At 41.2% G+C, this 22,401-nt stretch overlaps 1 protein-coding gene across 3 annotated transcripts in view; it reads right to left on the reverse strand.

Annotated features, from left to right (window-relative positions):
- FBXW8 (F-box and WD repeat domain containing 8) overlaps positions 1–22,401 on the reverse strand; it is a 119,364-nt gene that overhangs the window by 48,198 nt on the left and 48,765 nt on the right. For all 3 annotated transcript variants that reach the window (XM_072600329.1, XM_072600328.1, XM_072600327.1), the window contains one exon: positions 14,318–14,475. In XM_072600329.1, coding sequence (XP_072456430.1) covers positions 14,318–14,475 — 158 coding nt within the window. The remainder of the gene's footprint in view (positions 1–14,317; positions 14,476–22,401) is intronic.

Genomic DNA, 22,401 nt, shown 5'->3' on the forward strand with positions numbered 1-22,401 from the left:
CCTAATAAATGCTTGTTGAATTGAATTGATTTCATATGCATAATGGCAAAGCATGCAATGGAAAGACTGATGGGCCTGAAGTTAGAGGAACTGGTTTGGAAGCCAAGTTCTGCAAGGGATCAGCAATGCAACCTCAGGCAAATGACTCCATCCCTGGGGGCCTAGGCTTCCAGTGATAGATTCGGACTGGATGACTTCTGAGGTCTCTTCTAGCTTCAAAAATCCCATGACAAATGCCTTCTGTAACATCAGTCATTTCCAACTTCAGTGACCCTAGTTGGGCTTTTCTGGGCAGATATGGAGTGGTTTGTTGTTTCCTTCTCCAGCTCATTTTACAGATGAGGAAACTGAGGCAAGTGGGGTTAAGTGACTTGCCCAGGCAAGTTTGAGGCCAGATTTGAACTCGGAAAAATGAGTCTTTCTGACTCTAGGTCAGCATTCTATCCACTGCTCCACCTAGCTGATGTTATATCATCATTCACTCACTAAAAAAATCCTAGGCTAAACCTTAATGAAGTTGTCAAGCTGAGAAGAAGTCATCTCTAAAGTAGGGGTGGGGAGTAGAAAATGGAAGGCCTCTTGAGAAGGTGGGACCTAAGCTGAGTTTTAAAGGAAGTCAGATAAGTCTGGAGGTAGAAGTGAGAAGGGAGAGCATTTCAGGTACTGGGGATGGCCAGTGCAAAGGTCCAGAGTCTGGAGATGAAGATGTCCTGTGACAAGAGAAAGCTCAGTGTTGTTAGATCATAGTTTGTGGAAGAAAGTAAAGCACAAGAACAGGAAAGTTCTTGTAACAGTAAAGGCTTCAAAAGTCAGAGAGATCTTCTATTGGCTCCTGGATGCAATGGGAACCAGTGGGATCTACTGAGTCGGGCAGTGGGTGCCACTGTCAGGCATTGCTGTTGACAGCTGAGTGGAGGGTGTATTAGAATAGGGAAACTGGCCAATGGGGCCACTGTGCCAGTCCAGAGGGGCACTGGGGTGGAGATGGAGCAGTGTGAGTTGAGAGAAGGGGGCACAGCAATAACAAAACAAAAACAGACTGAAGCTGGGAGTGACTGGAAATGAGGAGCTGAGAGTAAGTTCTCTTTTAGACATGTTGAGTCTGGGATGTCTAAAAGGAAGCTGGAAGTGAGGAGAGAGATTAAAAAGATCTAAGAATCATCAGCTTGGAAACAAACAATAAATGACCCTATGGAAGCGGCTGAGATCACCAAGTGAAGAGAGAGAGTGAGAGAAGAGAAGAGGGCCCAGGGCAGAGCCATGGAAGACCCATATGGTCAGCAGGGGGTCCCGGAAGAAGCTCCAGAAAAGGAGACTGAGAAGGAACAGTCAGACAGGTAGGAGAATTGGGAAAGAGCCTTGCCACAAAAACCTAGAGAGAGGAGTCTGTTGAGGAGAACAGCATGATTTACAGTGTAAGAGGCTACAGGGAGGTGAAGGATGGAGCCTGAAGAAAGGCCAGTAGAAGGCAATTAAGAGATCTGCGGTAACTTTGGAGAGAGCAGGTTCAGTGGAATGAAACCAGACTGCAGGGGCCTTAGTAGAGGATGAGGAAAGGGGCACACCAATCACGGGCTGCTTTCTGAAGGAGTTCGGCCACAAAAGGGACGAAAGCTGTAGGACCACAGCTAGTGGGGGAGACGGGATCAATGAGGATTTTCTGAGGATGGGGAAGAATGGGCATGTTTGTAGGCAGCAGGAAAGCACCCAGTAGGCAAGGAGAGACAGAGCATTAGTGAGAGCGGGGATGATAGAGGGGCCAATCTACTAGAGAGGATGGGATGCAATGCAATCACTTGTGCATGCAGAAGGGTTTGCTTGGGAGAAGAAAAAAGTCCCATGTTCATGTGAGACAAGTGAAGGAGGAGGCACTAGGATAATACATCTGAGGATTGGGAGAGGAGGAGGAGGGGAGAAAAGGCCACTCTTGGGGAATGGTCTTAATCTTTTCAGTGAAAATTTAAAAATTTTCAGATTCAGACCACAGAAGTATATTTCCTAGAATTTTTTTAATAAGGTGAAAGAGAATATTCCAATTTTAGAAATGGTGCAATATGATAAAATAATTAGAAGTATATGCATATATGTACATGTGTATACTATATATGTGTACATGCATATACATACATATATATACATATATATATATATATATCTCAAGTTAGTCTCAGATTAAGTATTAAGTAGGCTTTCCAACCTGTTGGGGGTGTAAGCTCAGTTCCATGTGGACAGTCTCGGGCAGGTAAAGGTGAGGACTTCTAAACCTTAGAGTTCTCATGAAGCCCCCCAGGGGACAGCAGGGAATTGAGGTGTGAGACCGGGCTATCTCGTGCATTTCCACCTCTTCCCGTGGGAAACGTGCTGGGAGAGAGCATCCCCGCCCTCGAGATTGGCCCAGGGTCTGAGCACACCTATTGTTGTCTAACAGGCAAGGTATTCAGGTGCAAACTATGCGGCAGGAGAGCTTAAGTAGGGTCAGGAAAGCCTGAAGGAGCTCTTAGCGCTGAGGGGCCCTTAGAGGACAGAAGGCCCCTCTCCCCTTTCCCCTCTTCCCTTTCCCCTCTTCCCTTTCCCCTCTTCCCTCTCCCCTCTTCCCTCTCTCCTCTTCCCTCTCTCCTCTTCCCTCTCTCCTCTCTTCTCTCTTCCCTCTCCCCTCTCCCCACTTCCATTTCCATTCTCTTACTGTAAGATCTTTACCTCCTTGGGAAGAGGATTCCTCTCTCCTAAGGAAGAATTCCCCCTGCACATGTAACCAAGACCCTGAATAAAGCCTAACCCTTGTTCGACTCTGGAAAGTCTCTTCTCTGATACGTTTATCCGGTTTGGCCAGCCGAAGACCTGTGATAGGTAAGGTAAGACTCGGGTAGCCCTTAGGCCTCTAGGCCTGACACCAACCTAAACCTTAACTAAAGTTTTCTAAGCCTAGGGTGGTTTGTAATTTCTGTGATGGGAACTCCAATGCTTCTATTCCCACCTGAAAATATGGCCACAAATTTGGTACTTGCCCACTTGGAATAAGGATAAGGAATAAGGATCAACTTCTGAATACAATCCCATGTTCACTCTCAGCCAATCAGGAAGTTCTTTGATGGCATGGAAGGCTTCAGATCCCTAATCCTTTCACTACAGTAATCCCTTAACTCCTTCATTCTCAACCCCAGGAGCAAATGGATAAAGAGCATCCACCACTCCAAAAATCAATCGAATATAACCTGCCACATAAGTCAACTCCAAAGTTCACAAGAGATCTTCCCCTCTAACATAAATGAAGCTCACCTAAAGCATTTAGGCCACTACCTGCAATGAATACAGCTAAAGAGTCTGTCATAAAGTATTCTGCCTTAGGTGTGATACACAGCAAGCAAACTCAGAGCCCTCCAGCTGTCTCACATCCTTGAGACTTCAACAGAATTGCATAGTGTGGGCACTCCCTCCAGAGGGGTCACCTGACCATCCTGACCACCCTGAGTGACAGCCTCCCTAAATCCTCCACAGGGGTCCGGCAAATAGGTAGGTGAAGACCCTTTGTCTAGACTTCTTGGCATGATTTAAACACAAATGAAGAAAGTGGGCTGTTAATCAGTAAAGTAAAAACAAGAGCTGAGACTTTTCCCTGACAACATCACCTTAGCCCAGGTAAAAGAAGTTTAATTCTCTGAGATGATATGAGAACAAAGAGATAATTAACAGTGGCTCATTTGTTAATGATCAGAATATTTAGTGAAAGAGATAAAAAGAATGACACACAGAAGTAAAAGCTAGGTCTCTTTAGATGACCAAACCCAAATGAGTGGAGGTACCAGCATCTGAAAGAAAAGAGGACTCTGTCAGGGACTGAAGGTAGTACCTGGGACAGCACCCAGTGGAACTGTGACCCTCCATCCTGACGGGTCCTCCTATGGCACCAAAGGAGTGTTTAGTCCAATGAAGGCCATGAATGTTCATTAAGGATGAAATGAGTGACGATGGCTGGCATTTTTGAAGAGACATAAAGCCCTGCTAAGCAGCTGTGGATGGGCACCCATGCCAGCTTGCAATGTGCTCCTCCCATCTCCCAAAGGAGGCGAGCCAGAGTGTGGTAATGAAACTGCACATAGTGGAAATGGGATATAAATGAGTTTAAACTGATTTATGTTAGCTTTTGTAAAGATTACTTGATATCTGGAAAGTGCTACCACTGTGAAATAATGTAGACAATCCTTAAGACCTCTGCCTAATGGCACTTCCATGGAATATTTATATTCCTCGTCATGGGAACAAGGACCATAATGGATACCATTTTTGTTTTATTAGGGATGCATATTTAAATTAATCTGCTATTTGCCTAAACAATTAGCTGCCTCTGTTTTTGTGCACAAAGCCAAAATTGCAATTAGGCTTCCATCAAAAAGATAAGTCCCCACTAAAACTGTCCCAATGGAGTCATAAGAATTCAGGGCAGAACTTTCCAAAATTACTTCTTAGCATAATGGTAATTATGTTAATTGCTTGAAAGGTAAATAACTGCTGAACTGGTTTTAAAAAATACAATTGGCACTACCCCTCCCCTTTGATCTTTTCAATGATCCACAAATACATTTAAAACAAGTTCTCAATTTAGGCTGTTCGGTCTTGGCAGCTTCTCCAACTGTAGATTTTTCTAGCTGTGGGTTAGGGAGTTTACTGATTTGAGGCAGGAATCCCTAGCCCCAGAACCAGCCACATAAGCAACTGAGCCTGATCTGGGTTATCCTGATTAAGTGCCTAAAGTCAGTAATTAGTGGTCAGAACAACTAAAATTAGCTGGCTCTTTACAGACAGTTGACAAAAGCAGTAAATCAGCCCAGGCCTAGCAGGGGAAGGGGGAAAATGCATCAGAAATAAAAATGTGACCCAGGTCACTCTCTGGTCATCTTGTAGTAAGAACCACAGAGGCTGCTCACACTTTCACAGCACCTCACAAATGTGATCTCATCTGATGCTCACAACAATGCTGGAAGGTAACTGCCATGTTTCATTGGATGAGAAGGACACTGCCCGTGGTCACACAGCTGGAGAGCATCTGAGGCCGGCTTGAAGCCTAGACCATTCTGCCACTAAGCTCAGCCCTTGACGCTCTGGGCCGCAAGGTTTCTTGGCTGCTTCAGTGCTCCCCTTCTTGTCCTCAGTGACTGTCACTCTGGAGAACAGTTCATTTGGGGAGGGGGGCGGTACTGGGGCTTCTTTGAAGGCACAAGAGCTGGAAACAAAGCTCAGCAGAGTCTTTTGTTCTTTTACTCTTAGGGTCTATCTCAAGTGTTCCAGGTCTCTCTTCACTCTGATCTGGATATAAGACGGGATCCAGGTGGGTGACACAGCAAACAAAGGAGATTCTGCAAATAGCATTTGAGACGGACAGAAAAGGCGGAGGCAAGCAGACAAATTAATTTAAGATTGTGTGGGTCCCTGGATCTGAACTACAGCAATGAAGATAAAAGGAGTGGGTCACAAAGTAAAGATGGAAGGGCTTTAGAGCACACTCATTTTGCATAGAATGAAAGTAAAGCCCCAAAAGGACAAGTGACATGTCCAAGGTCACTTGGTCCAAGTGGAGGCTGGCTGGTATAGGGTACAGAACATCACAGGCATCACAGATCCTACCTTCTGACTTTTATTAACTGTCTCCTCTTGAATAAGTCACTCCCTGGACCTCGGCTTCCTGTGCTGTAAAATGAGGGGGTTGAACTAGATGACTTAAAAACTCCCTTCCTCTGAACCTAGGATCCAAAGCCAAGTCCTCTCTCTTCAAATCCAAGGCTCTTTTCATTACAGAACCCTGCCTCCCAAGGAAGGAGAACAAAGTTAGGTACAATGAACAACTTAATGCTTAATTCCCCTTGCTTGGGCTACCCATCTAATTGGCCCTGCTCCACCTACCCTCTGCCTTGTCCTCCTTCTCTCATCCAGCCTCCCCACAGCTGCCAAACGGCTATTTCTGAGACCCAGTCTAATCATGTCCCCCCAGGGGGCTTTGGGGGCTCTCTCTCCTTTGCCCTGAGGACACACTGCTCCTCTGGTTGTCACTGAAAAGGCCTCTCCCATCTGGCTCCAGGTCATCATCCCTGATTAGTCAGTTTCCCTTGCTTGCTGTTCCCCACATAGAAGGCTCCTGCTCCGCTTTCTGGGCCATGATCAGCACAGGCTGTCCCAGGCCTATGATTTCTTCCTTCTGTACTTTCTCCTCTTGGAACCCCCAGAATCCAAGCTGTCCTTCAGGCTCAGCTCACTTGCTGCCTCTTTCCAGATACCTTTCTTGAGTTCCTCCTCCCTCCACTATCAGTGCCCCACCTCATTGTGGATCAAATTTCACATACTTACAGGTTTACACAGTGTATCCCCTTAGTAGTAAACTCCTTGAAGGAAGAAAAAAATTGAGGAATATTCTCTGAGTTACTCAGAACAATGTGTCATCCCAGTCAGAATTAAGGCCTTTGTAAATCTACAGAGAAAAATCTTTCACAGAGCTCCATGAGGATAGAAAAGTCCAACAGGACTGAAAAAACAGCCTTTGAGTCTGTCCTCTTGCTACTGCCACGGACAGCTAACCTGCCTAGGCTTCAGAGACCAGCCTGCTTAGGAGTAGACGGGCAGACCACTAGTACATATGTCCTAGGTTTTTCTGGGTAGCTCTTCTGCCAGCCTCTTAAACAGACTAAGGAGCCTTCATCAGCTCAGGGCTACAAAGGCTACCTGGATGATACCTAACTCTTCTCTGGTAACAAGTCATCAATTCATGCAAAAAATTAAGGAGAATGGAAGTAGAGGGAGTAAGCTTTCTTCCCTACATGGCTGTCAGCCAGCATCACCCTGCTTTGCCCTCTGGAGGCCAAAGGAATCATTTTCCAAACGAAACATCAACTGTACAAAATCAACTTACACTGATATAGTTTTGCAGTAAGACACGTCAATTCCCCAAATGCACAAATCACTGCTTTATTTAAGGCTCAAGGGCTTAGACTGAGAAGGGTCCTATTACCAAAAGCTGAGTTACTATTGGGAAAATGAAATTGTATTTGTTCACTTAAAATTCCATTTATATCTCAAAATAGAAAAAGTCCATGCTCAGCTATACACAACTAAATACAAAGAAGGGAGTGGGGGCTGGGGTAGAAGGCAAGATGTTGGAAAGACGGCAGGGACTCACCTAACCTCTCCCCAAAACCTCTCCAAAGACCTTTAAATAAAACCCTAAAACAAATTGTGAAGTGATAGAATCCATAAAAGGACAAGGTTAAACAATTTTCCAAGACAGCCTAGGAGGTCAGCAGGAAAGGTCTGTCACGCATGGGTGAGAGTGGAGTACAGTCCAGCACAGGCCACTCCAGCATAGCCTCAGCCTCAGCAAACCAGGAACATGCCTTAGGAGTGACTGAATCAGCAGCAGTTGCGGCTACTTCTGGAGCTCTCAGCTCACAGGGGATGAACAACAGGTCAGAAGGAGATTACAGGCGTCTTTTTGCTAGCACTGAGGCAGACTCTGTTGCTTTGCCCATACTCAGATCTGGGTCACAGTCCTGGGTGGAAGTCCCAGGGCAAGAAGGAGTACTAACACACCAGTGCTACACAGTGAAACAGGGACCCACAGAACCAGAGCAAAAAAGGATGTATGCAGTCACTCATGGACCAGAGCACAGGCAAGGAAGCGAGTAAACATCTCTCCTTAGATCGTTCAACCTTGGAAGAACTGAAAACTTATAGGTCCCTAGAAGTATCTCTGAAAAAAGCTGCACAAAACCCCTGAAGTTTGGGACAGTGCACCCTCTACCCTGAAAGCAGAGCCCTACTTTCACAAAGAGTTAAAAGTCAAGAAACAGGCAGAAAAAATGAGCAAATGATAAAAAAATTTCTGACCATAGAAAGCTACTATCATGTCAAGTATGATCAAAACACACACTCAGAAAAAGATAACAAAGTCAAAGCTCTTCCACCCAAAACCTCCAAGAAAAATATGAATTGGTCTCAGGCCAGGGAAGAACTCAAAAAGGACAAGTAAGAGTAGAGGAAAAATTGGGAAGAGAAATGAGAGTGATGGAATAAAATCATGAAGAAGAGTCAACAGCCTGGTAAAGGAGATACAAAAAAAATACGGAAGAAAATAATACCTTAACAAACAAAATAGGCCAATCAGTAAAAGAGGTACAAAACTCCAATGAGGAGAAGAATGCCTTGAAAAGCAGAAGCGGCCAAATAAAAAAAGATATACAAAAATTCACCGAAGAGAACTCATTAAAAAAATAGAATTGGCCAAATAGAAAAGGAAGTACAAAAGCGCACTGAAGAAAATAATTTCTTAAAAATTACAAATGAGCAAGGGGAAGTCACTGACTCAAATGAGACATCGAAAACCAATAAAATAAAACCAAAAGAATGAAAAAATAGAAGACAATGTAAAATATCTTATTGGAAAAACAATTAACCTAGAAAATAGATCCAGGAGAGAAAATTTCAAAGATATTAGACTTCATGCAAGTCATGATCAAAAAAAGAGCCTACACATCATCTTTCAAGAAATTATCGAGGAAAACTGTCCTGATATTCTAGAACCAGAGGATAAAATAGAAATTGAAAGAATCCACTGATCACTTCCTGAAAGAGATCCCCAAATGAAAACTGCCAGAAGTCTTATAGCCAAATTCCAGAGCTCCCAGGTGAAGGAGAAAATATTGCAAGCTACAGAAAGAATCAATTCAAGTATTGTGGAGTCACAGTCAGGTAAAGGATCAGAGGGGCTTGCAATATGATATTCTGGAGGGCAAAGGAGCTAGGATTACAACCCAAAATCACCTACTCAGCAAAACAGAATTTAATTCAGGAGAAAAATGGACATTTAATGAAACTGAGGACTTTTAAGCATTCCTGATGAGAAGATCAGAACTGAATAGAAATTCTGACTTTCAAATATAAGACTCAAGAGAAGCATAAAAAGGTAAACAGGAAAGGAAAATCATAAGGCACTTAATAAGAATAAACTGCTTGCATTCCTACATGGGAAGATGATACTTGTAACTCATAAGAACTTCCTCATTATTGGGGCAGTTAGGAGGAGGATATATAGACAAAGGACAAAGTTTGAGTTGAATATGATGGGATGATATCTTAAATAATAAAATTAAGGAATGAGAAAGAGAAATGCACTGGGAGAAAAATGAAAGAGAGAGGTAGAATGGGGTAAATTATCTGACATAAAAGAGGCATGAAAAAACTTTTACAGTGGAAGAGAAGATGGAGGAGGTGTCAGGAAATACTTAAATCTTATGCTCATCAGAACTGGCTCAAAGAGGGAACAATATACACACTCTATTGGGTATGGAAATCTATCTACCCTATAGGAAAGTAGTAGGGGAAGGGGATAAGAGAAGGGTGGGGAGGGCAGAGTGTGGGAGGCAGTAGTCAGAAGCAAAGCACTTTTAAAGAGGACCAAGTAAAAGGAGAGAGAGAATAGAATAAATCAGAGAGAAACAAGATGAAGGGAAATACAGTTAGCAATCATAACTGTGGAAAAGAATTTGAAGCAAGTTTCTCTGATAAGGTCTTCATCTCTCAAATACATAGAGAAATGAGTCAAATTTATAGGAATAAGAGTCATTCCCTAACTGATGAAGCATGAAAAATCACTTTTCAGATGAAGTTATCAAAGCTGTGTAGAGCCATATGAGAAGATGCTCTAAATCACTAAGGTTTGGAGAAATCCAAGTTAAAACAACCTGAGGTACTACCTAACTTCTATTAGACTGGCTAATGGGATGAAACAGGAAAATGACAAATGTTGGAGGAGATGGGGGAAAATTGAGACACTAATACATGGTGGTGGAGTTGTGAACTGACTCAACCATTACGAAAAGCATTTGGGAACTATGCTCAAAGGTCTACAAAACCATGCATACTCTTTGACCTAGCAATACAGACCACTACTAGGTCTGTATCCCAAAAAAGATTTAAAAAAAAAAAAGGAAAAGGGCCTATATGTACAAAAATATTTATAGCAGCTGTTTTCTGATGACAAAGAACTGGAAATTGAGGGAATGCCCATCCACTGGGAAATGATTGAATAAGTTGTGGTATATGATTGTGATGGAATACTGTTGTGCTATAAGAAATAATGAGCCAGATGCTCTCAGAAAAACCTGGAAAGACTTATATAAACTGATGCAGAGTGAAATCAATGAGTAGAACCAGGAGAACACTGTACACAGTAACACCAATATTTTAAGATGATCAACTCTGACTTAGCTGTTCTCAGCAATCCAATGACCCAACATAATTCTGAAGGACTTACAAAAAATGCTATCCATCTCCAGAGAAAGAACTAAAAGATTCTGAATACAGATTGAAGCATACTTTTTTTTACTCCAAATTTCTTGGGTTTTAAAATTTGGGTCTATGTTTTCTTTTACAACATGACTAATATGGAAATATGTTTTGCATAATTACACATGTATAACCTATATCAAACTGTCTGCACTCTCATTGAGGGGGGTGGGAGGCAGGGAGAAAATTTGGAACTCAATTTTAAAAATGAACGTTGAAAATTGTTTTACATGTAATTAGGGAAAAATAAAATACTAAATTTAATAAATAAATATAAAGATTCTGATAATTTATTCCTCTAGATTACCTCCAGAAGGTCAATACTCTACTTTTTACCAAAAAATAGTTTTAGCAAAACCATTGCAACAATCCAAGGAATCATCACCAAGTCACTTTGAATGGATCAATATCTTCTGTTTCTACAAGATTACTTCACGAATTTAGCAGTAAAACTTAGGGGGAAAAAATGTAGCCCTTCTGTTAGCCAAAAGATTTACATGTAAGTAACAGGACAAGGGAGCATAAGTAATAAGTAGCTCTAATTTGAACATTCTCTCCTTAAGAAACATGGGAGATGGTTTATGCCAGCAGCTGCTTCTGCCACCTCTAATGCAAGTTCTATTCCAGTAGACTAGATAACATGGCACATAGCCATGACTGACTTGCTGTACAACCTTGGGTAGGGCCTGGATTGGGCAAGTTATGTAAACAATCTGTGCCTTAGCATCTTCATTTGAAAAACAAAGATCTAGACCTAAGTGACCCCTTATGGTCTCTTGCAGCTCTTAAGAGTCTGAGCCTGTGACACTTGGGTAGGAGACAAATTTAAATCTCAATGGCCTCCTCCTAAAATACTGAGACAAAGGCAATACTGGTAGGCCCCATCATACTTAAAATGTTCTCCTAAAGCACTAGCAATTCCATTTTGAAGAAAAGGTTGACATTTTCAACATGCTCACTGCTGGTCTTTTGAAGGATTTTTTGTCTCATAAACTATAAAACTGGCAAGTCAAGCAAAAATGGTCCCTGTCCAGCTGCAGACATGTCATTTCCCTTCTCCATGGGCCTCTATATACATATCTATAAAAGGAGAGGGTTACCACTAAATGGTCGATATGTAAAGTCTCTTTTAGTTTTAAAGTTCTATGTTTCTATGGAAAACCATTTCCACTATTAAATGTAATTTGACTAACCCCCTTTAGTGAAGTTACCTTTACAAATAACTGAAACTGTATGTTCACTTTATGAGTCAGACATCTTGTAATGTTAGTCCATATGACTATCTCATCTTAGCAGTACCAAAGTGTTCTTCAAAACCTTGACATCTCTACAGAATTACAAAATAAGTCTCTGAAGGACCTATCCTCCAAAACATTCAAGCTAAGACTTTATCCAAAATGTGTACGGTACTGCTGGACACAACAAAAGAGAAGCTCAAAGACACTATCCATTGTCAAAATGTCAGATAATGAAAAATAACTGACATTTCAGACCACAAAAAGTCACCATTATTGACAACTGACTGCACATGCATGTGTGCGTGTGTGTGTGAGAGAGAGACAGAGAAATTGAGAAAAGTTGAGAGAAAATAAGAGATTGAGAGAGAGTAGATAATACCAGCAGAGCTGTGAAAGTGCTAACTAAGTCACTCGGATTTGCTCCATAGCAGCAAGTAAAGGATCTATTGTCTGCCCTATCAATATACAAACATGAACAGGGATGAATTCTTCCCTCCTTCACTTCCATAAAAAAATGAGAACTTTTTCACCTAAGATGTGTGCACTCTCACCACCAAAGAATGAGTTTTCAAGACAAACTCTTTGAACAGGGAGGGGATTTCAAGTAAACTACAGTTCCCCAAAGTGGTGGCTCCAGGCCAAAGTCAGGCAAGCGTGGAGCAGATGGAGTCCTGGCAAGGTCTCTGCTGTCCCTGCATTAGCAGCATCTGCTCATTACTCAGAACCTTCGCCTGCTTTATCTAGTGCTCCAGGAAAAGCATTTTGATTTGATTCATTTCAGTAAGGTAACGTGCAACACAATTAGTGGTAAAATCAAACTGGAGAATGGCCAGTGCTGACAATCGGAAACAAGGCAGAAGAAAGATGAGGCCAGTGGGTTGGAATTCAAAAATCACAACTGTGGATCAACTTGCCAAATCTCAACGCCCCAGGTGTGCGTACAGTGTTCCTACTGGGCAACAAGAGTGGAAAGGAGGTGGGGGTGACTTACTTTCTCCCCAGTACAATTTCCATCTCCCTTCCTCTTTTGAATCTGATCCCTCTGTGGTTAATGCACGTAGATATTCAACTGGGTCTCAATGACTGCAAGGTTCCCCTGGGCACAAGCATCTAGCTGAGGTTCAATAGTCCATTTATTAGGATACTCTTCTTTCCTGGAGGGCACAGAGACAAAATCTCAAGAGCAGCCCCTCCAAGGTGACCTCCCTATCTGCCACATTTTACCTCTTTTAGGAATTTTCTTTCAGCTATCTTAGACAAAGGCAAGATCAAAATGTACATCTGATTTTAAGTGCTTAGTTCAAATTGTCTTTGTCCAGGAGTAGCTGTTCTGCTAATACAATAATCACATTAACACAGTATTAATTTGTTAATATGATCTGAGCTGGACGACTCCATGTGAGTGCTGGAGAAGAGTATGGAGCAGCTGATGTTTAGCTCAGCAAACTTAGAAGTCTAATTCAGAGGTGAAGAGCGATGGCAGAGAGAAAGAAGAGAAAACTCAATAGCTTTTGAGAAAAAGAAATATATCTGGAAAGTTTTTCATAAGCTTTGGAAACATTTTCTTCCTAATTCTGCCATGTATCCATGCTTCCAGTGACAGCAGCAATCAAACGCCGATGAAGCCAATTTTAACCACAGATATAAAATCAAGACTTTGCTGACTTGGGCGTCACCAGAGAGAAAACTTTAAATCAGTCACACATTCCTAAGGACACTACTAAAAATAAGCACCATCACAAACTGCTTTAGAACCACCAAAGTAAACTTTGAACACAACATCTGCATAAAATTATGTGGAAAAGAATCATTTAGAAAATAGCACATGAACACAAGCAGCCACTGAAAGCTACAGCATCTATGCAATGTCTCAATAAGCATTTATGAAATATTAATAATAATGAGAGCAGCAGAAGCAGTTTAGCTGGGCTACTTATATAAGGTTTTAAAAAAAAAGCCAGACCATCAATGGTTTGTACCAACATCAAACCGCAAGAACAAAGTTCATGCTGATAAAACCTTGAGATGGAAATATTTTCATCATTTCAGCTCTGGTTTTCATTTTTATTTTTAACTAACATGTATGTCCAATGCTCCCCATTAGTTGCCTGTCTTCAGTCTTATCCCCTGAGTCAGCTAACAGTACTGTTGTCTGCACTGCCTGGAAATCAGCAGCAGAGTTCAAGCTTGAATATCAACATTGTCCACCATGAGGTGAATGAAGCAAGACTTGTGCAGAACCCCTGAGTATAATGGGGATCAGAACCTGGAAAGGCTGAAAACAAGATTTCACATCACCACAAAGGTGAAGCAGAGGAATGTACCCATTTGTAATCTTCTGTGTCCATAGTCTCAAAAAGTTTGTGTTTATCACCCAAACATCATTTCCTTTGGACCAATCGATTCCCTAGGGTAAAGTAGGCCAAAGCATATTTAATATTTTACAGCAAACAAGTTATCTGCTTAAGATGGATTGGCTAGACTTCTGCCTGGCACTCAAATTCAATGCAACAGTTCCAGTAGGAATTAAACACCAGTTTTAATGGGTGCTATGTTCCAATGCCTGCTAATGCATTTAGGGTTATTGGCCAACTTTTCCACATAAAGACAAATGTATGTGTATGAGTGTGAACATGTGTGTGTGCAAGTGTGTATATAGAGAGGATTACGGGAAGGGGGGGAGCTAGCCACAGCTGCTTAATTTTTGAAAAGCTTTTTTTTTCTTAATAGGGAGGAGGGTTGTGGTTACTTACCATCCTCATAAGCTGCTACAGCCAGAGAGTTGTTTATTCTCACAAAGGAGACATGTGGCTGAGATCCAGGCTCAGCAGCGCCATGCATTGGTTCCAGGATGGGGGCTGTGTAGTCCCAGGTGCGGGTGTCCCACAACCGCACATCCCCTGATGTATATCTGGAAGAGAAGGGCACTCTTTGTTCCAAAAATGTTTCAGAGGGCACCATGGCACAGAAAATGAAAAGAGAAGAGCCTTAAAACAAGATGACAGGAATAAGACAGTTAAGGCAAATTCACCATTTCCCCACAAATAAGATAATTCAATGTGTGATTCCCAAAGCAGAAAATGTCAAATGAACAAACTAAGTCTATGATTCTACAGTACCATCTAGAACTAACAAAATTATCCACAAAAAAATGGACATCCAAAAAAGGGGGGGGGGGGAGTTTCTTCTTTTCTAATGTTTGAAATAACCAAATTATATCTTATACATCTTCACAGTAAAGAGACATTAATGGAAATCTTTATTAGCATCAGTATTTACATGCATACACACACACACACACACACACACACACACACACAGAAATGCTGTGTAGACACTAAGAAGTAATGGCTTTGTAGGCACAGGCTTTCTAATACTTCATCCATGCATCAGATTTGACTGCTTAAAGTCCCTAAAGACTAACTGATTTGCTGATACAATTAAATCTTGCCTTTAGGAGCCAGACAATGCTGCCTTCTCATGAAAAGCTCTCTTGCTCAAATGCATGACATCTCTAGTTTTGTTCACTTAGTTTTTGCAGGAAAACTCTCTTCCTCATGTTACGGCTGCCATTTCAACATGACTATCTCAACCAAGTCAAGTCTCAACAAGCACTTATCATGCCTACTATGTGGCAGGCACTGTGTTAAATGATGGGTAGGACAGAACTCAGGTATAGGCTCAGCATCATCATAATAACGATGATGACGTAATAATAGGTAACATTTATAAAGCAGTCACTATGTGCAAGGCACTGTGCTAATCACTTCAAATTATTATCTCCTCCGGTCCTCACAACAATCATGGTGGATATGTGCTATCATTACCCCCTTTCACAAATGAGAAAACTGGGGCAAACCAAGCTTATGTGACTTGGCCAAGGTCACACAGCTATTAAGTGTTCAAGACTGGATTTGAACTCCAGGTTTCCTGGCTCTAGGCCTGCTGCTCTATCCACTGTGCATGAGCATTCATAGTCTACAGTCTTGATGGTTCCTTTTATATGAATATTTATTACAAAACTGACTTGAGAATAGAGTCTCATCCAAAGTTTCAGTAGCAAGTTAGTCTATAGACAGTACAAATTATTTCTTTTAAGTCTCCGACTCTGGAGAACATGACCCATTTTGGAGCCAAAGAGGCTTCAGCAACACAAACCACGGTACTCTATCCTCACCACCATCATCGCTGAGTTTTGCTGACTTCTCCTAAACCTCAGTTCTAATCCTACCCATCTCATGAGACTTTTTCCACCCCTCCTTCCACCCAAGCTGCCAATGACCTCTCCAACCAGAGAGACTTCCATCTAGTCTCTATATGCCGTGGGTCCACTGTTTGTCTCCCCCATTAGAATGTAAGTTCCTTGGAGGCAGGAGCTACTTTTGCCTGTCTTTACATTCCCAGCCTTTAGTATAGTGCTGGGTACATTAGGTGTTTAACAAATTGATTTGTTGACCCATCTTCCATATGATTATGTTTGCTTCAAAGCTAGTTTTATTTCAACCCAACAGGTTTTTCCCCTTCATTCCTGGTGTGTGTCTAAGAAAGACCAACTAATTAAAGAATATGCTATTTTTCTCATTGCCTGCTCTGAAGGTTAGGAGGTCTAGAATTTACACACTTGAGGGGTTTTCCTCCAAGTTGAAGTTGTATGACTTCTTGCTGAGGAAATGGCAGCAGAGTCCTGCATTAGGAATGTATTAGACTAGATGACCAGCAAATTCTGGATCTGCCACTATGTATCTTGGGTCTTTCTAGGACTCAGTTTACTCATCTGGAACATAATGGGGTTAGACTAGATAACCTCTAAGATGCCTTCCAACTCTAACCTGTGAGCCTACAGAAAGTGATAGAATTATTTTTTAAATCAGAGAGTAGACAGAAGTAATTTTCACAATTATGATTTGGGTAAAAATTAACAAAATACAGGATAGAGGTGATCATAAAAGATAAACCAGCTAATTTCAATCACCCCAAATGAATAAGCTTTTTTGTGAACAAATTCAATGAAGCCAGAATAAAGGAAAGTGTTCAGTGGATAAAAAAAATTACATCAAATAACTAGTAAAAATCTGATATCCAAAATATGTGGGGAACTGACATAAACATACAAACAAGAGCCATTCCACAACAGATAAGTATATGAGCAGTTTTCAAAGGAAAAAATACAAACTGTCAACCACCATATGAAAAAATGCTCCAAATCACTGATAAAAGAAATGCAAATTAACACAACCTTAGGTATTATCCCATATCATCAAATTGACGAAGATGATAAGAGATAGAAATTGTCAAAGTTGGAGAAGGTGTGGGAAGACAGAGCCATCAGGAAATTGTTGGTGAAGTTATGAACTGGTTCAGCTATTCTGGAAAATAATTTAAAACTAGACAAGAAAAGTTACTAAACTGTTTATACTCTTGACCTAGCAGTCATACTACTCACCACAGGGCCCAAAGAGGTCAAAGATAGATAGTCCCCATGTATATACCACAATATTCACAGCAGCACTTATCTTGATAGCAAAAACTAGAAATAAAGGAGATGTCCATTGATTGGAGAATGGCTGAAAAATGGTAGTATATGAATGTAATGGAATAAATATCATTGCATAATCAATAAACATCTATTAAGTACTTAGATTCTGTGCTAAATACTAAGGATATGAGGCGGAGCCAAGATGGTGGAGTAGAAAGATGTACATACTTCAGCTCTTCCCCCACAGCCCATAAATTATCTGTAAAGAAAGACTCTCAACAAATTCTAAAGCAGCAAAAGCCACAGAAAGACAGAGTGGACATTTCCAGTCTAGGGTGACCTGGAAGGCTGACGGAAAAGGTCTGTTGAACTGGACGCTGAGCGGAGCCTTGCCCAGTCTTGGCTGCATGACTCTGGAAGCAGCAGGACTGGATCAGGCTTCAGGGACAAAATCCCCGGAAGCAGCAATGGTTCACAGATCCCTCAACCCACAGGCGCCAAAGGTCAATGAGAGGGTTTTTTCAACCTGAGTGAGAAGGGAGCAGAGTCCACCCCTGGCCCCAGCCCAAGGCAGTGGTGGAGGCTTCTGGAGGCCGTGGCAGGCAGGCAGCAGCCAGTGTTCATTGTTCCATTGTTGGAGCACTGAGCATAAAGCCCCTAGAGGAACTGAGCAGCTGATCTGAATCTCAGCCCTGAGCACAGTCCTGGGGTGAGCAGGAGCATTAGCACCCTCCTCTTGACAAAGGACTCAGAAGTCAAGTAACTGGCAGGGAAAACGCCCAAAAAAGGGAAAAAAAAATAAGACCACAGAAAGTTACTTTCTTGGTGATCAGGTATTTCCTTCCATCCTTTCAGATGAGGAAGAACAAAGCATACTGTCAGGGGAAATCAAGGCTTCTGCATCCAGTATCTCCAAAATGAATATACAATGGGTCCAGGCCATGGAAGACCTGGAAAAGCAAGTCAGCAGCTTGCTAAAGGAGACCCAAAAAATGCTGAGGAAAATAACACCTTTAAAAATAGACTAACTCAATTGGGAAAAGAGGTCCAAAAAGCCAATGAGGAGAAGAAAGCTTTAAAAAGCAGAATTAGCCAAATGGAAAAGGAGGTTCAAAAGCTCACTGAAGAAAATAGTTCTTTCAAAATTAGAATGGAACAGATGGAGGCTAATGACTTTTTGAGAAACCAAGAAATCACAAAACAAAATCAAAAGAATGAAAAAATGGAAGATAATGTGAAATATCTCATTGGAAAAACAATTGACCTGGAAAATAGATCCAGGAGAGACAATTAAAAATTTTGGGACTACCTGAAAGCCATGATCAAAAAAAGAGCCTAGACATCATCTCTCATAAAATTATCAAGGAAAACTGCCCCGATATTCTAGAACCAGAGGGCAAAATAAATATTGAAAGAATCCACTGATCACCTTCTGAAAGAGACCCAAAAAGAGAAACTCCTAGGAATAGTACAGCCAAATTTCAGAGTTCCCAGGTCAAGGAGAAAATTTTGCAAGCAGCTAGAAAAAAACAACTCAAGTATTGTGGAAATACAATCAGGATAACACAGGATCTGGCAGCTTCTACATTAAGGGATTGAAGGGCTTGGAATAGGATATTCCAGAAGTCAAAGGAACTGGGATTAAAACGAAGAATCTCGTAACCAGCAAAACTGAGTATAATACTTCAGGGGGGAAAATGGTCATTCAATGATATAGAGGTCTTTCAAGCATTCTTGATGACAAGACCAGAACTGAAGAGAAAATTTGACTTTCAAACACAAGAATCAAGAGAAGCATGAAAAGCAAACAGGAAAGAAAAATCATAAAAGACTTTGTAAAGCTGAACTGTTTACATTCCTACATGGAAAGATAATATGTGTAACTCTTGAGACTTTTCTCAGTATTTGGGTCGGTGGAGGGATCACACACACACACACACACACATATATAGACAGAGAGCACAGGATGAGTTGAATCAAACGAAATGATATCTATAAAAAATAAAATTAAGGGGTGAGAGAGGAAAATATTGGGAGGAGAAAGGGAGAAATGGAATGGGGCAGGCTATCACTCATAAAAGAGATAAGAAAAATCTTTTTCAATGGAGGAGAAAAGGGAGGAGGCGAGAGGGGAAAGGTGAAGCTTACTCTCATCACGTGTGGCTTAAGGAAGGAATAACGTGCTCACTCAATTTGATATGAAAATCTATCTTACACTACAGGAAAGTAGGGGAGAAAGGGACAAGTGGGGTGAGGGGGATGATAGAAGAGAAGGCAAATGGGAGAAGGGAGTAAATAGAAGTTAACACTTTGGGGAAGGGACAAGGTCAAATGAGAGAATAGAATAAATGTGGGACAGGCTAGGATGGAAGGAAAGATAGTTAGTCTTACACAACATGAGTATTATGGAAGTCTTGTGCAAAACAACACATATACAGCCCCTGTATTGAATTGCTTGCCTTCTCGGTGGGGATGGGTAGGGATGGGTGGGGAGGGAGGAAGGGAGAGAAATTGGAATTCAAAGTGTTAGAAACGAATGTTGAGAATTGTTATTGCATATAACTGGGAAATAAGAAATACAGGTAATGGGGTATAGAAATCAATCTTGCCCTTCAAGAAAACAGAGAAGATGAGGATAAGGGAAGGGTGGGGTGTGATAGAAGGGATAGCACATTGAGGGAAAGGGTAATCAGAATGCAAGGTGTTATGGTGTGGGGGGAGGGGAGAGATGGGGAGAACAACTGGAACTCAAAATTTTGTGGAAATGAATATTGAAATCTAAAAATAAATAAATAAAACCATGAAAATAAATAAATAAATAAAGGCTGAAGATGCAAATGGAGGCAAAAGAGAGTCCCTGCCTTCAAGGACCTTATCATCTAATGAAGGAGAAAAAAAAATAATATATATGTGTGTGTGTGTGTGTGTGTGTGTGTGTGTGTATGTGTGCATACACGTACATATACACACACACAGCAAGCTACAAACAGAATAAATAAGAAATAATTAGTTGGAGTGCAGGAGAGAAAGAGCTCCAGGCATGGGGGGACAGCCAGAGAAAAAGCCCAGATGAGGAGTTACTAATGTGAGAAATTGAAATCAGCATGGGAATTCTTGTATGAACTAACAGGGAGTGAAGCAGGCCCAGGGCGCCACTAAATGCTATCACCACAACACACAAACCCTTTAAGCAAGCTGAACTCTGAAGAACTGTTCTGGCCCAAACTAGGTCCCATGAAACAGAAGATGAGACACGTCTCCCTTCTTGTGATGGAGATTTGGAGAGCTATAGTTGCAAAAGGTCACGTTCACTGTCAAACACGGCGACCAAGTCCATGGACTTTCACTGTTCTTTGTTAGAAGGGAGGGTGGGGAGAGATGGATATAGAAACAAAAAAATGTCAATAAAATGTTTAGGAATGAAGAAAAGGGGCTTTTAGTATTTTTTACTGTATTATCGAGTAAGATAATGATTATTATATGGTACTATCTGATTACCTTGGTAATTAATATTTTACCATCTTTTGAAGCAACACACATTTTGATTATATATTACATGAAATATGGAAATAAGTTGACATATCTGGAGCCTAAAAGAAATCAGATCATATATGAAATAAAACACAAGTAGAAATTTGAATAACCTGTAGTGTCCCCACTAAAAGGCCTTACTCATCAATTTCTTCTTCCTTTTCTTTCCCTCACCCTTGTCCTTTGTTTTTCACTTTTTAAGCTCTTCCCTCCCTTTCCATTTTAACTAAAGCACACTTGAATATGAACACAAGTTTTATGTTTACTTTATCTTTTAGCTCTCTCGCCCACATCCCACTTGTCGTTACTACTCGTTACTACTCTTAATCTCTTGAATCTGCCTCCTTCTTTCCTCTGACAATGGCACCACCCCAGTTCAGGCCCTCATCACTGTGTGCCCAAACTCCTGGAATAGCTGCTGGTTGGTCTCCCCACCATGAGTCTTTCCTTACTCCAGTCAATCATTCACACAACTACAAAGTTAATTTTCCTAAACTGCAGGTCTGACTATTCCTCCCCTCTCCTCCAACTCAGTAAACTCCAATGGCTCCCACCCACCTCCATGATGAAATATTAAACTTCTGTTGGTCATTCAGAGTCCTTCCTAACCTACCTCCCTCACTTCCTTTCCAGTCACTTTCAGCCTCACCGGCCCCCCCCCCCCCCCCCACTCTACCACATATGTGAGATCAGTGACACTGGCCTCCTTGCTGTTCCTCACACAAGATGCCTCCCATCCCAACTCTGGGCAATGTCACTCGTTGTCCCCCAGTAACTGATCTCCTACATCTCTGCCTCTTGACTTCCCCAACTTTCCAGATTCTACCCTCTACAAAAGCTTTTCTTGACCCCTCTCCATTCTAGAGCCTTCTCTTTATTATTTCTAATTTATCTTGTATAAAACTTGTTTTTTATATTGCCGTTTAAACGCTGTCTCCCCATTAGACTGTGGACTCCTTGAGGGAAGTGATCAATGTGTAGCACAATGTCTGGTACATAGAAAAGGTATAATAAAGCTTACCGACTGATTTTTTTAAAAAAATTTTGTTTCTAGAAAGAATCCAGAATGTGTTTTGTTGTACATTGTAAAGGCAGTAATAATACAAAGTAAAAGTTCAGTAGGTACAGAAAGCACTGAAATGGAGAACAATGAAAACACAAGGACAGAATTTCATATTTTGAGCTTATCTTGAAGTATGTATTATTCACATGTAACACTAGCAATTTAATAATCCTCGAATATTAAATATTTCATCCTTAAAATATTAAATGCTTGTTCCAATTTTATTCATACTTTTTCTACTACCTTAATTCTTTGAAAATTTAAACGGTACTATTAATTGTGAACAGAATAAACACAAATGATGGGAATAATCCTACTGCAATCACATCAGTGAGCAAGGTTTTCATTCCAGTCAGGCAGGTGATGCTTCGAACTTCTCTTACAACCACTTCAATACGCATTATAATCAGCTCTCAGCCAAAAGTGTTTATTGACCAGCCATGATCTGAAATTGGTATGGAACTGAATTAATACGACACTTACTTTCAGAAGGAGATGTTTCTTAAGGAAGCACTATGGTTCCACAATTCCATCACAGTATTTAGCTTAAAATGTTGAGCTTTTGTAACTCCCCAGAAAAGTTCAGGAGAACTAGGAGGCAGACTGGTACCACCGAACTGCCCAACCAGTAAACTACAAGTGAGTGGTAGACACAGGATAAGAACAGCTACTCACAGGTTGTTGTTGTATGTTCGTCCTTCATTTTTGAAGAGGACCATGACATAAAGGAAATGAAGACATGACTTGCAGTTGACTTTGATTTGAGT

This window comes from Notamacropus eugenii, chromosome 4 (genome assembly GCF_028372415.1).
Source record: "Notamacropus eugenii isolate mMacEug1 chromosome 4, mMacEug1.pri_v2, whole genome shotgun sequence".
Lineage (NCBI taxonomy): Eukaryota > Metazoa > Chordata > Mammalia > Diprotodontia > Macropodidae > Notamacropus > Notamacropus eugenii.